Raw genomic sequence first — 16,153 nt, forward strand, 5'->3', positions numbered from 1 at the left:
GTATGCATTTGAGTTTCAAAATGATTATATTAGTGCTACATAAAAAACAAGGTATGAGTATAATAAAAAGATAAGATTTCATGAAAACTGTTTTATGACCACATAGCTTTGAAGGGGAAGAAAGGAAAGGAGAAAGGAAAACATATATACTATATTTAACACAAAGATTACTTGCCTTAGATATTTTTTATACATTTACAATAAATGCCTCCTAAAATTGATTACGTGCTTTTTTATAACTGTAAATGTAGATGCATGTTCTCAATCTTTGAAATTAACTTCCCATGACCGGATGTGCAGCTACTTTGATCATAACTAGAACCCTCTGGCTGCTTTAAGATATACCTTCAGGATAGTTGCAAAATGGCCACAAGACCTGGGGCCTCATGTATAACACCGTGTGTGGAATTCACACTAAAACATGGCATACGGACAAAATCCAGATGTATAAATCTGTGCGTACACCACCTTCCAAGATCTTCCTCTACATATATCCCAGTCAGCATGAAATGTAACGCACGCCTGTCTCCCCACCCTGACTCCTTGTAATAAGAATATAAATTTAATGTCACTGTGCTCTGTACAATAATTATTGTACAAATCCACTCACATGTACAGCCCAGGCCAAAGTTGACACACAGAGGCTCTCAGCATTTAGAACTGGTAGGCAAGCATTTGAAGAGAGAAGGAAGAACTATGAAAATATGCATTGTACTATTTCTGTATGTTAGAGATGAAATGGAATCTTCTTCTCTTGTTTGGAACCTAAGTAAGGGCCTGCACGTAGAGAAGACAATATAAAAAGACTTGGACATCAGCCAAATACTTTGAAGCCGATGGACGGATGGGTGATAACGTCATACGTCCTGAAAATCCTTTCAGCGCAGTGACGAAAATGACAAACTACTGTATACACAAAGTGTTGTCATGGCTTCCTCGTCTGTTATGCCGCGTAAATCGTCATTAAGTAAAGCTAAGTTATTTTCTCTTATGTGTTTTTTTACCGCTGTATCACTATGGGAGGGATATCACCTTTTTTACATTATATCTATATAGTTTTGGTTACTTAAAACACCGCAATTACAAAAGAACTTATTCCAACTAGGGAGCTATCGCCCCCTATCAGAAACACTTCTCCAAGAATTACACATCTTTGAATATGCAAATCAATAAATAGCCACTTACGTTCATTGTTCTGTGAAAAGACAATGGGGGAAAAAGAAGAATTTCAGTGAATACCAAGTGGAGGCAAAGAAAAATGTAATATTTTTTGGTTTAAGCAGTGGTATAAATAACAAAATGAAGCTGACTGAGTGACAGAGTGGCAGAGAAATTAGAAATTTCAAGTTCACATAGTCACACAGCGCCCGAAATAAAAAAAGAACTGGTTAGATATCAAAGTCGTCATGAAAAGGCAAGTCACAGCTCCCTGTCTGTGTGTTATTTGGACGCATATTAGGGTACAGAAAAAAATATAAAAAAATAGGGATACAGTGTAAAAAGGGTAGAAATATCAACTTTAACCTTGAAATTTCCACTTTAATCACATAGTTTATTTTGTCATTAAAGTAGAATGTCATAAACCACATCTTAAAATCATTTAATTTACTAATTCCTCAAATCCCATCATAACTAGTAGCACGTTTAACACTTCATATTCTATGTGTTGTTCTATGTACTCAATGTGTGTGAATCACTACGTGCTTCTCTAACAGACTTTCTCTTACACCGACAGAACAAAGAATAAACAATTTAAATGCTAAAATGTACATTTGATATAATTTTCATGATGATTAGAATTAAAGCATGAATTAAACATGGTGGCGCAGTGGTAGCGACAAGCTGACACCCCATCCAGAGTTTGTTCCTGCGCCGTGCGCGACCCTCAAAATAATTTATTGCAGCAGTACTGTCTCCTTTAAACGTAATAACCAATTCCTGTCCTTCCTTTTCTTTCCCAAGTAACCAATCACTACACAATAATCTCTGTAATAAATGTCAAGCCATCTGTAAAATTAGAACGGCATATTTTTCAAAACATTTAAGGAACACTGAAACATCTTCGTAGTACATGTTTAATTACTCCATCCATGTATCCATCCAGGGACACGCCAGTCCCAGCAAGCATACAGTGCGAGACAGGAACAATCCCTGAATGGGGCACCAGCAAATCGCTACTGCTGAGCCACCATGTCCGCACGTATAATTATTAACAATATACATTATTTAAATGAAGTTAGAAATTTCTATATAATGTAATAAACATACTTTTCTACATTTCATCTTAAAAATTATATCAAGAGCTCCAAGAAGACAGTGCTTGGAAATATAAATCGACTCAGAAGCCAGTCATCATATGTAAATACACGCTATTGTATGGTATGAGATTTAATATGCAAATCTGCCATAAACTTATTTTCCTATAAAATGATAAAATAATAATAATATGATAAAGCAAGGAAATATATATAATATGAAAGCGTAAGTACAATATTCATGTACATATAGTGCAGACAGTGCAAAGGGATCATAAAGTGGCTCAAGATATGCAATAGTACAACTGTAGTGCAGGTTTACAGTGAGGTAATTGTACTTATAAGTACAAACAGTTCTACCAGGGGCACTTGATGGAATGATTGAGTGTGTTTAGAGCTCTTGGGATGAAACAGTTTCTGAACCGTGAAGCGTTTGCTGTATTGAAGCAGTTCAAGCAGACTGTGAGATGCTGTATCCCAATATTCCTCTGTCTGATCAGCTCCTGTAGAACTGTGATTCCACACTCAGATACAGTAGGTTAAAATACTTTAAAAGGTGCACTGAGAGTAACAATGCTAAAGCAACAATGGCATTTAGAATAGTTTGGCCATTGCGTGGATCATTATATTGTTACAGGTTGATTACAATCAGATGCCTTAAAGTAATAAACGATATGTGGTTAATTTCAGTGTATTTGATAAAGCCACGTCAGGGATGTAAATCTAAAAAATAAAGGGAAACCATACAGGAACAGTATCACTGCTTTGATGATGGGTGTTGTCAGTTTGCAAAACTGAGCCGAAAACTTGCGTACGCAATCAATTGAGCTGGCATGAGAATGTATGTGGCTTTACACCAAGTTTAGTTTTTATACATCACTATGTGACCGTGGAAATGGGTGTACGCAACATTTCTGTATGTACGCACCGTTTATACATGAGACCTCGGGACACTGTGGACAGCGCTAGTGATGAGCTGACACTCCATACAGTGATTGTTCCGGCCTTGCGCTGTATGCTTGATGGGACTGGCATGACCCTGGATGGATAGATGAATGGAATAATTAAACATGTACTATGAAGATGCTTCAATGTTCCATGAAAGATTTGAAGAATCAGCGTTCTACAGTAAGCTTACAGATGGCTTGACATTTATTACAGATTATTGTGTGGTGATTGGTTACTGCACCACCATGTCCCCATGTTTAATACATGCTTTAATTCCAATCATTATGAAAATGATATCAAGTATACATCTTAATATTTAAATTGTTCAGAGAGCTGTAATATTATGAATGTAATGTATTATGTGTCCTTCACACACATAGACTACATAGAAGAACAAATACAATACAAAGCATTTAACATGCTACTTTAGTTACGATGGGATTGGAGATGCTACTAAATTAAACTATTTTAAGATGAAGTTTATGACGCTCTACTTTAATGACCAAATAAACTATGTGATTAAAGTGGAAATTTCGAGATTAAAGTTGACATTTTTTTCCACTGTGTCCCTATTTTGTTTTTCTTATCTCTGTACCCTAATACGCTTCCATATGAAACTCAGACGGTGGGCTACAACTCGCCTTTTCACTGCGACTTTGATATCTGACAACTTCTTATTTATTTTGGACACTTTGCGACTTTCTGAACTTGAACTTTCAAGTTTCTCCACCACTCTGTTACTCGATCAATTTCCTTTTGTTGTTTACTGTAGTGTTCTCTACATTGAAGTAGTGACATACTCAGAATAATGTTTCAAATGTTGTTTATTGTTAACCCTGTTTATCCAACTCACCATACAGCGTGCCTTTAAACCACACCGTCATACGTCTCAAAAGATGCAGACCATAGCAATCACCACCAGAACATAAAGCAATGGACAAAAGCATCATTAAACAATCATATACAACATTTTCCCCCCTCTTCCACCAATTGAATTAGGTGTGAAAAGAGGTTGTTAGAAACACGTAGTCTTGCTGCTTGAGATATTGGGGTTCCACTGCTAGCAGTCGGTTGAGGATATATATTCAGGGGAAGAAGGTGGGCCTGGGACATCCAAGTTGTGTCACCTGAGGTAGGGTTGCCCTTGATCATGCTATCAGATCCTGAAGGGGCTGGCACCTTGCGCAGCCTGCTGGCGTGCCACCAAGACCCATCCACTAACTAAAAGGTTGCAGGTCCAAGCTGGCTCTTAATCTGAAGGGGTGATGACCAGAAGGAGTGAAGCTTGCTAGAGCGGCATGGGCGGCAGACCCTAACCCAGTCCATCACCTTGAAATTAGGAATCCGTATTCTCCTCTTCCTGTTGAAATCATGCTGGGACTTTGCTTGTTGTTTTTGCACGTTTGACTCGGCTGACATGGTGGGTGAAAAAGTTGTAGGGGGACGAAGTCTATGCAAGGGTAGTTCCAGCTCACAGCCTAGCATAAGCTTGGCTTGGGAAACCCCAGTCATAACATGTTGAGCAGCTCTATAATGCAGCAGGGTCTGTGACAGTGCTTCATTAAAAGAGAAACCCTGCAACAGTTGAGCCCTGAGGCCATTTTTTAGGCTTTGATTAAAGCGTTCAACCCCTCCATTAGCCTGGGGGTGATAACAGGATGTTTTAATATGGCGTATACCTCGGTTTTGGACAAAATCAGTGAACACAGCAGATGTGAACTGTGGGCCATTATCCGCTGTAATGCATTTTGGTAATCCCCAGCGAGCAAACAATATGTCCAGGAAACTGATGAGGGACTCTGCTGTGACTGAGCCCATGGGAATGACCTCTGGCCACTCTGCGTGGAGGTCGTATGCAACTGCCAAGTAGCGCTGGTGATGTGGCACACCTTTTAATTCGCCACAGATATCAACCTGAATGTGTTGCAATGGCTGATCAGGCCAGGTCAAGGGTTGGAGAGGAGGCATTGGTGGGGGCCCAGTCTTACCACTTATTAAGGATGGTGCACAGTTGCGCACCAGCTCCTCTAAGTCACTGTCAATGCCAGGCCACCAGACTAGGTCCCTGCAGCATTGCTTTTGTTTCACAATTCCGAGGTGGCCCTGATGAGCCATGGCCAGGACCCGACTGCTGGGCACAACTGTGCGATGCCCACGAGCTAGACAAGTCTCATTCCAACACGAAAGCTCATCTTTAAATCGGATGTAAGACTGGAGTTTAGGGGGCACTTCCAATGACCAGCCATTAGCAACATACTGTCGTAGGACTGTAAAAACTGGATCCAAAGCAGATTCTTTTGTAAGATCCTGGAGTGATACCATATCTTGGAGTGGAGAGTGCAGCAAGTGAATCAGATCCTCCTCATAATCAATTTGCATAGTGGTAAGGGGATGAAAAACAGAACGTGACAACAAATCAGCCACTACATTGTCCCATCCTGGGGTAAACTGTAACTTAAAATTGTACCTCTGGAGATACTCACCCCAGCGGTGCATGCGCAGCAGCCTGTGACCTGAACCAGCAGAGGACATCAAAGATGTTAGGGCCTGGTGGTCAGTTCTTAAAGTAAATGGACGCCCGTACAGGTAGGTATGCCACTTTTTACAGGCCCATACACATGCGAGTGCCTCCCTCTTCCCTACTGAGTATTTTTGTTCAGCAGGGCTCAATGCACAGGAAGCAAAAGCCACAGGCTTCTCCACTCCATCTTGTATCTGTGAAAGAACTGCACCTACTGCTGAAGCAGATGTATCACAAGTTACAATAGTTGGATTGTCCACATTAAAATGTGCCAAGACTGGTGAAGTAGTAAGCAACTCTTTAAGTTTGCAAAAGGCTTCTGCACAGTCTGGCGACCAACTCCAGGATGCCTCTTTTTTAAGCAGCTGCCGAAGGGGCGTAGTGAGCTGAGTATTGTGGCATGAATCTCATGTAGTACCCTGTCATCCCCGGAAATGAGGCCAACTGTGAAGCTGAAGTAGGTGCTGGAACATGCTGAATGGCCTCCACATTCGACTGAAGGGGTGATAAACCTTGAGTTGACAAGCGGAACCCAATAAAGTCCACTTCATGTGCAGCAAACAAGCATTTATCTGCATTTAAGGTAAGGTTGTGGTGGCTAAGAGCTGCAAAGGTTGCATGCAGACATTCATCATGGACAGCATTATCTGGCCCATGGACTAAAATGTCATCCAAGTAAACAACCACCCCTGGAATTCCTGCCAGAATAGTGGACATTATTTTTTGGAAACAACTGGGAGCGGAGCACAGGCCAAATGGCATTCTGGTATAACGAAAAATTCCAACGTGGGTGGTGAATGCAGTCAAATCCCTGCTGTCCTCGTGCAGAGGAACTTGAAGATAACCTTGACAAAGGTTGAGCCATTGAAGTGAGTGGTGAGCTCTTCGATGGTTGGTAAAGGATAATGATCAGGGATGATCAGGGATCATGGCGCTGACCTACACGATTTTGCAAAATGATTGGGTTTTCAACAACGGCTGCATATTTGTCCTCGTGCAGGGCAATCCATGGCACGAGACACATGTCTCGTAGAACCACAATTTCCACAGTGCTGGTGAGACTGAGTTGTATGAGGTCTCATCTGCTGTACTGATGCCAGAGACTGACAGTCAGATGCACAGTTACACTCTGCGACTTTGGCTCATTCACTGTCTGAACAGCAGTTAAGAGATTCGCAGAAGACATCTGTACTTCACTTATTTTATGTGCACATTGAAAAGCTGATTCTATTTGGCACGCAATAGTCAATGCTTTACAGAGCGCCAAGTCATCATCTTCCAAAAGAAGCCTCTCACGCACCAGAGGAAGAGTAGTTTTTTCAATCTGTTGGTCCCTAATCATTTCATCATGAAGAAGGTCAAATTTACAAGACTCGGCTAAACCCTTTAAGTCAGCCACATACTGCGAAATAGACTCACCAGCACGTTGTGTCCGCGGACGGAACTGTAGCCATTTCAAAAGGACGCTCTGCTTTTTTGTAAAGTGTCCGTCAAGGAGCCCAATCGCGACTTTGTATGTGTCAGCGTCGCCGAGAGTCTGGAAGACATGGAGTCCTTCTGAGCAGAGGCAATGAAGGAGAATAGCTCTTTTTCTAGCACTAGCAACTGTGTCCAAACCCACCGCAAGCAGGTACGTTTGAAATGAAGACTTCCAACTGTCCCACGAAACAGGCGCTTCGCCTGGCTGAGGCAAGAAAGGCTCGGAGAGTGGCAGTGAAACAAACGGAACATTTTCAGCCATCCTCGTTCGCCAGTTGTAGTGTTCTCTAGATTGAAGTAGTGACACACTCAGAATAACGTTTCAAATGTTGTTTATTCTTAACCCTGTTTACCCAACTCACCATACAGCGTGCCTCTGAAGTCATACGTCTCAAAAGACGCAGACCATAGCAATCAACACCCGAACATAAAGCAATGGACAAAGGCATCATTAAACAATCATATACAACATTTCTATCACTGCTTAAACCAACAAATAGTATGTTTTTCCTTGCCTCTACAGCACTTGGTATTCGCTGAAATTCTTCTTTTTCTCCCGTGCTTTTGCTATTGTCTTTTCACAGAACGCAAAACATAAGGGGCTATTTATATTGATTTGCATATTGAAAAAGGAGATATTCTGGGAGGGGCAGCAGGTGCATGCACAAGCATTACATTTCACACAGACTGGGATTTATGTAGTGGAAGAACATGGAAGTTGGCGTACACACAGATATATGCATCTGGATTTTTTGTGTGTATGCACATTTCATCTTTTGTCCGTACACCATGTTTAAGTGTAAATTCTACGCACACCGTTATGCATGAGGGCCCTGGTCTTTAAGTTTCACTGTTGTGAATGTCAAATTTGAATATTTATATCCCTATATAATTCATGCTGTACAGAGATACTATAAATACCTAATTTTATGTGTATTTTCTTGTACACTAAGCTGTATTTTAATCACAAACATTTATATAGCAATAATGCCCCAAGTACCAGGTTAACTTTAATAAAATTTTTGTCGTAAATGGATCTGCATGTTTTGAGCAATGTAGCTAGTGGTTGCGGATTTCTTTATTCTTTCAAGGGATATATGATATTCTTAACCATACTATAAAGGGTTCAGGTCAGACTAAGGTGGCCTGTTGCTCGTAACAGTTGCATGCCACACTGCTAAGTCACTCTGATTTGTATACCCCAAACTAAGCTTGTAGAATATAGGATCAAACTTCAGGGAAGAGATGATGGATGTGCACTAATAGCCATAAAATGTCTACCTGGTCGAAGAAGGTTTTTGCCTGACATCTTGGAACAGGTCCTCATATTTAAAAAAACAAAATCCACAGAAGATGACTTTATTGAGTGGCTTTTCTGGTGATCATATGCCATACAATTTAGAAAAAGGGTTGTGTGGATTTACTGCATGGTAATTCAGAACTAAAGAAGCAGTATTTTTCTGGATATAAACAGTAGAATTTATTAAAGCACAGGCAAGACTTCAGATAGAAGTGGCCAGGGCAACACAATATTTGAATACATGAATGACACAGCTTATAAGAGAAGTCATTAAACAGAAAAGTAAGCTATTTTTAAGCTGATAAACTGCACATAGAACAGAGCCAGAACAGAAAATACAGATAGAATCATTAAAAAATGGAAGTACTGCTTATTATTTGGTACAGTAATTTCAGAACAAACATTTTTAAGTTATACCTACTTTTCCCATAGAAACCATAGGTGTCAAATTATTATATACCCTAATTCTAATACTGGGTGAACCATTTCTCTGATATGTCAGACAAAACAATTCCTTTAACTATAATGTTTAATAGGGTTGGAAAAGAAATTCAGGAAGCAATTTTCCAGATCCTTAAAATGCTTAGGAGCAGAGTTAAGGCCTAATCCTTTAATCTACACAATAGGTTTCCAACTAGATAAGACATACTCTTAAAATTGTACTTTTGCAAAATTAAAAAAAAAAAAAAAAAACATAAATAAAGTACCATACCTGTTTCAAGGCCAAATTCTAAATAATTCTCAGTCACAATCAGGATGGCCATTGCTTTGACAAAAAAGAAGGCAGCAAATGTAATACAAACAGATCTCTCCCCTCCTTCCTGGACATGAAAGTAATGGGTAGTTAGCGAAAAGAGAACCTTCCTGGTCAAAAAAATAGGTTAAGGAAACATTAATATACTTTCAGCAATATAAAACATTTCCGACACAGATTTTGAAAAAACAGTTAACCTCTCAGGTTAATTAAGAACTGACTTTTTTTTAACCTACAGATTACTCCAAAGGATATATATGACACCGTAAGTGATGAACTAATGTAATATTAGGAATGTTTAAAAATAGTTTAATATAAAAATTCCAAATATTCTCGAAAATTTTTGAATGGCTAAATATCAGCTCAAAAATTGAGGACTATTATGAAAATATAAAGCTAAATACAACTGAATGAACAAGGCAAAAATGATACGGTGGGGTGGTTAAATACGAATGGAAAAACCACCAACAGTATATCCTCAAAAGAAAAACATCCAACTCTGATCCAAACATGCACTATCAGGTCACTTCACACTCTAGAGAAAGTCATAATAGAAACTATGAGCAGATATAAGGCAGCATTGATAAGCCACAATAATTAATCAAAAAGTTGTATCTTATGTTATGGAGGCAGTGGGAAACTCCGTACAGTGAGAGCATTAGTTGAAAGGCTGAAATCAATTTTGGGCAGGATACACTAAGGTGCACACCACACTCAAACAAAACCTGAATAATCCAGACAATTCAAAGGGATAGACAAATATAATGATGCACCTATCCTAAGAGGGACAGAAATAATATTGATCACAGCAACTGTATGACGTAAGTAGCCGAGCATTAATTTCCACTTTACTGTTAAGAAATTAATTAAGACATCAAATACCTCCTGTAGAATTTTTAAGAATGGATAAACAGTACAAAATGAGAAGCTGAACAATTAGAATTCCTTACTTAACCTATCCAAACCAGGACAGAAAAACTAGAAAGTCTAAAAAGATGCTTAAGTATTATCACTTTGATTCATTTGTACTTAATGTAAAGGAATTTAATTTGGTAGCTTTGGAGCTGGTTATAACATAACAACATCACATACAAATAATATAATTAACATACTGTAAGTTAAACAACATATATTACTAACAGTTGAAGAATTATGAAATTATAAAGAAGACCTGCGAATGAAAGGGTGTGTGTGTGTATATATACAAGCACAGACACGTACACATACACTAATGCATGTACATACAGTATACTGTATGTACACAAACATTTTTATACAGTTTATGAGATAACAGATGAATAAGCAAAGAAGACAAATTAAATTAATGGTTTCTGAGGGCTATGGCTCTGGGAAAGAAACTGTTTAGGCGTCTCTTAGTATTTTTTTTAAATTACCTATCATGTTTTCCAGAGAGGAGTTTTTGGAACATCTGATGTCCTGAGTGAGATGAGTCAGTGGTGATTCTTTTGACATGTTTTGTGACAGTAGATGCAAACATGTCTGCAGAAGATGGAAAAAGCACAGGCAATTATTTTCTCAGCAGACCTCACAACACACTTTATTTTTGGAGTGGACTCTTGCTGAACTGAACCAAACCAAACAATGAAGAACGTGATCACACATTCAGTTATGCATGTGTTGAACTGTACCCGCATAGGCTGGGAAATATTTAATTTCTTTAGCTGGGATAAAAAGTACATCTGGTGCAGATCTTACAGGAAGTAGTATTAATGCCCTATGTGAGAGTGTTTTATTAATTCAAACAATGAGCAGTATTGTCGCATTTTCATTGTGTGTTAAGTATGGCTACTCTTTTTGTTATTATCATGGACAACTACAGAAATAAAATATCTAATAGGCTGTGGTGTATTTCTGTAATTAAGTGCTTTTAGATGCTGTATAGCTTTATAGCAATTTTTGCATGTTATTTTAACAATTGACATTTTAGTAAGCTTCCCAAGGTTCAAGCAGCAACTTTAAAATCAAGACTTATTTGACCACCTTTGTATTTAAAATCTACAGTTTTAAGCATTAGGCCACACAGTTAGTGATGTACTGTAATGCAATCTCGATGTGATTTTTTTCCGTAATGTTTGCAAAAGAATGGAGTTGGCTGCATTAGCTGCAATATAAGCATGAGTACTCACCGATTTTTTGCCATTCTCCATATACACATATACACACACACACACACACACACACACACAAGGATTTAAGTCATAAAGAGTAACTGATAAAAAAGCGCTATATAAATGTAATGAATTATTATTATTATAAACAGGAATTTTCATACTCTACTCTTATAAAGAGTGGAAGGTAGACATGACTCATTGGACAAACACATGCATTTTGAACTTGTAAAATAAATTTAAAATTATTGTTAAATTTTTGACAAATGAAGTAGTTCCATCTCAGATTTATTCAAGACTTAAAAATCAGTTTAGAGATGAGTGTCTCTCTCAGTCTAGAGTGTATGATTAGTGCAAGTCCTTCAGAAGGTGACTCTTATCTCTTCGGGAAGAAATTCAAGTTGAATGACAAGGTTAGTGTATAAGTTGTTTGATTGTATTCAATAAATAAAATGCAACTCAAATTCCTGTTTATATTTGAACGACCCTCGCATATGTGTCAAGCTTGGGTCCTAAGTTGCACAGGAGAATAGAAAAGGGAACAGGTTTCCAAGGAATGATATCTTTATTGCTGAATTGGCAGGTAAAAAACACAAGAGCTTATCCAGACAGGGTTTGTCAACAGCAGAAAAGCACAAAGGAAGCACCTATCAAATGTAGCGCTTCAGCTCCCATCACCAGGTCAAACGAACACAAACTCCTCCTCATCAAGTGGGTTCAAAGGTTTGGAGGTAGTGACTACAGTAGAGGCAGTCTCAGGGAGATAGGACAGGAAAGTGAGACATAGGATGGCCAGGGAGTGGTCTTTAAAATGTTCCAAACCTCATGCGAGAAGCACATAATGCAGAAAGTCTGCCGACTTGCAGCTGGTCCCGAGTGTTTGTTTCCCATTGAAATACTGTTTAACAAGGACTTTCTAAGGGGAGCTGTGTTTCTTTGCCATAGTTTAACTATTAAGAGCGGCGATACTGGTCACAATATGTAAATATACGTGAATATATCCATCTCCTATTATCCTTATGTTATAAATAAATTAATAAATTATTAACCGATTGATTAACTTCAAGCATTCAATTGTTCCTCTTGCATCATACACATTTCCTATAATTTATATGAACATAATCTGTCTGACACACAAGAGGACATCAATTAGTCAAGCTCATTTGGTGTGCAAATGATACTGTATATATAGCATATCTTACATAATGCATTATATATATATATATATATATATGTATTATTCAGATTGGGTCAAGTTACAAGGCATTAAAATTAGGGGTAACATTTTCGTTTGCATCAGAGACAAAAAAAACTGTAATGTTGCACTGTACATTTGGAATAACTCTTAGACTTCACTTAATTCCTATTCGGACTACTTCATATTCAAAACGTAAAACAGTGTTAACATGAAAACATAACAAAAATACACTTGCATTCTCTCTGAACAATCTTGTAACCTGATGGCAGGAGCTATTTGAAAGACAGATTTCCACAAAGCATATTAAACTTTTCCCAATTTTTTTTCCCTTTGATCCGCCAGTGGCACCAAAGTGTACAGGGAGCTGGCTGTGTCTTTATAGTGTTCTAATAAAATGTTTATTGCTTAGAAGTATATCCCTCATTAATATCTCTTCATATAAAGAGGAAAGGCTCATTCTTTGCCTCTGTGCAGTGTCAACAAAATCAGTTAAAGGGGAACAAAAAAATTACTGAGAGAAGCAGTAAACCTTTTAAACTAAATTAAGAAATACCTGTGTCACAGAATGCAGTTTTTATTAAATTTTTTGCCCTTTCAGGAAAAAAAAATCTGTTTAGTTCAGTAATAAATTTAACTTTATAAATAATGTATATATTGGTTTCACCTAAATAAAAAAATAACATCGATGCAATGCAATGCAGGTATTCACTATTAATCATTCTGTTATGTCAATTATGGTAATTCAAAATTGTGATGCTTAACTGAAGGAAGACTAATATGAATCTCTAGTTTAAAAAATGTTTTCTTAAATAATTGTTGTGGTGTGCAAAATCTGCAATTTTGTGTCTATATTTCCATTATATTTTGCTCAAACCAAACAAGATGAATTTAAATACAGGACACCTGTACGGGCACTTTTAACTTCAAAACATCCTGTTTTCCTGCATTGTACAAGTGTTAATTACAGCAGCATCTGTTTAAACAAAGCAGAAATCCAGGAGACACTTCAGTGGGACTAAGAATTACTAAATTGGTTTATAGCCTGGGAAAGGAAGACATGCAGATGCTTCAAGCTGTATAATTATTTTACAACCTGCTAACAGAAAAGGATGCAGTGGGACTAGAAATTGCCAAACCAGTCTACAGCTTTTTGAAAACATCAAAAATGTTATTGACCGGGAAACAGACATACTCAAACAGATTAAAGAGTTTGAGTAACTTTACCCGCCAAACTGACAGTCAGCCAATCAGATGTATGCAACAATTGTGTGTTGCGAAACTCCTGTGGAATTTTATAATAAATATGTCTCATCTGAGAGTGACATCAGAAAAGGATAGGGCAGAGATGTCAGATAAGGGTGAGAGCAATGTCAACAGAAGAAGAACAACATCAGGAGAGGGCAAATCTGATCGTCAGCTAAAGCATCTCATGAACAACTTTGATTGCTAGATCAATGCCACTCTGGGACATTCATCTTTGATGTCTAACATTTCATAAGCTTTTTTCTAAAGGCCTATATATGTCCAAACTTTGCTGTCCACATTTTCTTTTATACTTTTCTCTACTGGTATTATTGCTCTTTAATAAATGCCACATTGCTTTTAACTTTCTATAAATTGTCTTCATAGCTAGACTGACTGAAATAATAAGGTAAATTTCTTAGAGCACCTGGAGCAATGAGCAAGTGCCATATGATCTAAGCTGCAAGGTTAGTTGAGCTCAGCACATAGTGCTCTGTTCAATACTGTACAGTGCATTAAAGTAAAACATTCACTGGTTGATAAATGTCATATACCCAGGGATGTTGAGCCTTTGTATGTTTGAATATATTCTTGGAGAGCAAAGGTAATATTTACATCTGAGAAATATCTAAGACATCGCACGTCGTTCCTGCCTATGATAAGTAAGTCTATTGGAGTTTTAGGGAAAGCAGACTGTATATGTTATTCATACAGTACTTGTGTGGGATAAAGTTTTAGGGAATAACGTACATGTGTATACGTCTTTTATATGATACTTCTGTGGTTAGGTTCTGTGCGTATGTGAATATCTATTTATGTGCGTGTTTGCATTAAGGTCCGACAGTAGACCAGCCTGGTAACAAACCTGATGAGTGTACTTATTCCGGAAGAAAAAGTTAAAGGGTAAGTAGAGGGAAATATCCCAATAACAACAACATTTATTTATATAGCACATTTTCATACAAAAAAATGTAGCTCAAAGTGCTTTACAAAATGAAGAATAGAAAAATAGAAGACAATAAAAAATAAACATAAGTCAACAATAATTAACATAGAATAAGTAAGGTCCGATGGCCAGGGTGGACAGAAAAAACAAACAAAAAAAAAAAAACTCCAGAGGCTGGAGAAAAAAAATAAAATCTGTAGGGATTCCTGACCAAGAGACCACTCAGTCCCCTCTAACACATTCATGGTTCAGCAACAATTGAAGGGGGGCACTTATCTTTGTTACAATCCATTAGTGTCCAATATGGGGTTGATTTCTGCCTTGGACAAAATGCTGCCAGTATAAGATCAACCTTCATGTAACTTAGTATTCCTTATTGACAAATTATTTAAATATAATCTAATTATACTCAACATATGCAAACATTCAAAATGTTTTTGATTACTTCACAAAAACCATGCTCTTTGATATAAAAGTTATATTAATAAATATAAGATTTAATTAATCATACTAACCAAAATATGGACAATCAAAAATACCGTAATCAAAATGTAAGCTGTTGAACATTTTTGACTGAGAAAAATCGTAATCTGATTACTCTATACTTGTATGAAAAAAGTTACCTGGCAGAAACAGAGTCAATTATGGTTGATCATTACCAACATCGCTCAATTGTATTTACTAAAGGAATGGTCGATACTCACCTATTTAAATAACATTTTACTGGAGTAGAAACAACACACAACTCAAAGAACACATAATATTATTTTCAGAGTCTATATTTAAAAAAATGATAAAAAATTAAGCCCACCAATTGTGCTAATACTGGCCATTGGCCATTCATAAGTGGTGGGACAGGACAATTAATTATACCAAAGACACAGAAAACTCCACAAAAACTAAATTATATGCTTACTTTCAGTGATTAGGAGAGTGGGTTTTCAATGAGAAAACAGTGTGCGCATAGCAGCAATGGTGACCAATAAGAAAGGGTAAAGAGATGGGGAGCAGAAATGCATGTGGTAGGAGAAGTATATTCAAAGAAAGCCTCTTACCAAGAGAGTTAGAGACAAAGATCCAAAAAGAGAAGACAGAGGGACAGTTCCAAAACATGGGAATAAAGGTGTCAGGAACATTGAGTCAGTACAGGTGGTACAAAGGGTTGGTAGCACTTACCATGGCAGAAAATTTTCAAGGTGTAAGATATAAACAATATCATAGTTTGAATGGAACATGCCGATAGGTAGGATTGTACAATACATTATTTAAGGGCAATTGATTCCAAAAAGAAGGTCACAAGACCAAATAATGCAAATAGGGAGGAGATTATAGGAAGCTTTGGTTAAAGTTACAAAATGGTAATAGTTCTATGGCAGGTGAA

General features: G+C 37.6%; 1 protein-coding gene across 3 annotated transcripts in view; it reads right to left on the reverse strand.

The window, feature by feature from the left end:
- The window catches only part of tmem161b (transmembrane protein 161B), a 140,858-nt gene that overhangs the window by 39,266 nt on the left and 85,439 nt on the right, over window positions 1-16,153 (reverse strand). The window contains exons 2-3 of one of the 3 annotated variants that reach the window (XM_039759316.1): window positions 10,652-10,757; window positions 9,216-9,367 (exon numbers count right to left, since the gene is read on the reverse strand). In XM_039759316.1, coding sequence (XP_039615250.1) covers window positions 9,216-9,367; window positions 10,652-10,755 — 256 coding nt within the window. In that variant the 5' untranslated portion in view covers window positions 10,756-10,757. Of the gene's footprint in view, window positions 1-9,215; window positions 9,368-10,651; window positions 11,325-16,153 lie in introns of those variants that run through there. The other 2 variants (XM_039759315.1, XM_039759314.1) reach the window with 2 other exon arrangements.

The sequence above is a fragment of the Polypterus senegalus genome, chromosome 7 (assembly GCF_016835505.1).
Source record: "Polypterus senegalus isolate Bchr_013 chromosome 7, ASM1683550v1, whole genome shotgun sequence".
Taxonomy (NCBI): Eukaryota; Metazoa; Chordata; class Cladistia; order Polypteriformes; family Polypteridae; genus Polypterus; species Polypterus senegalus.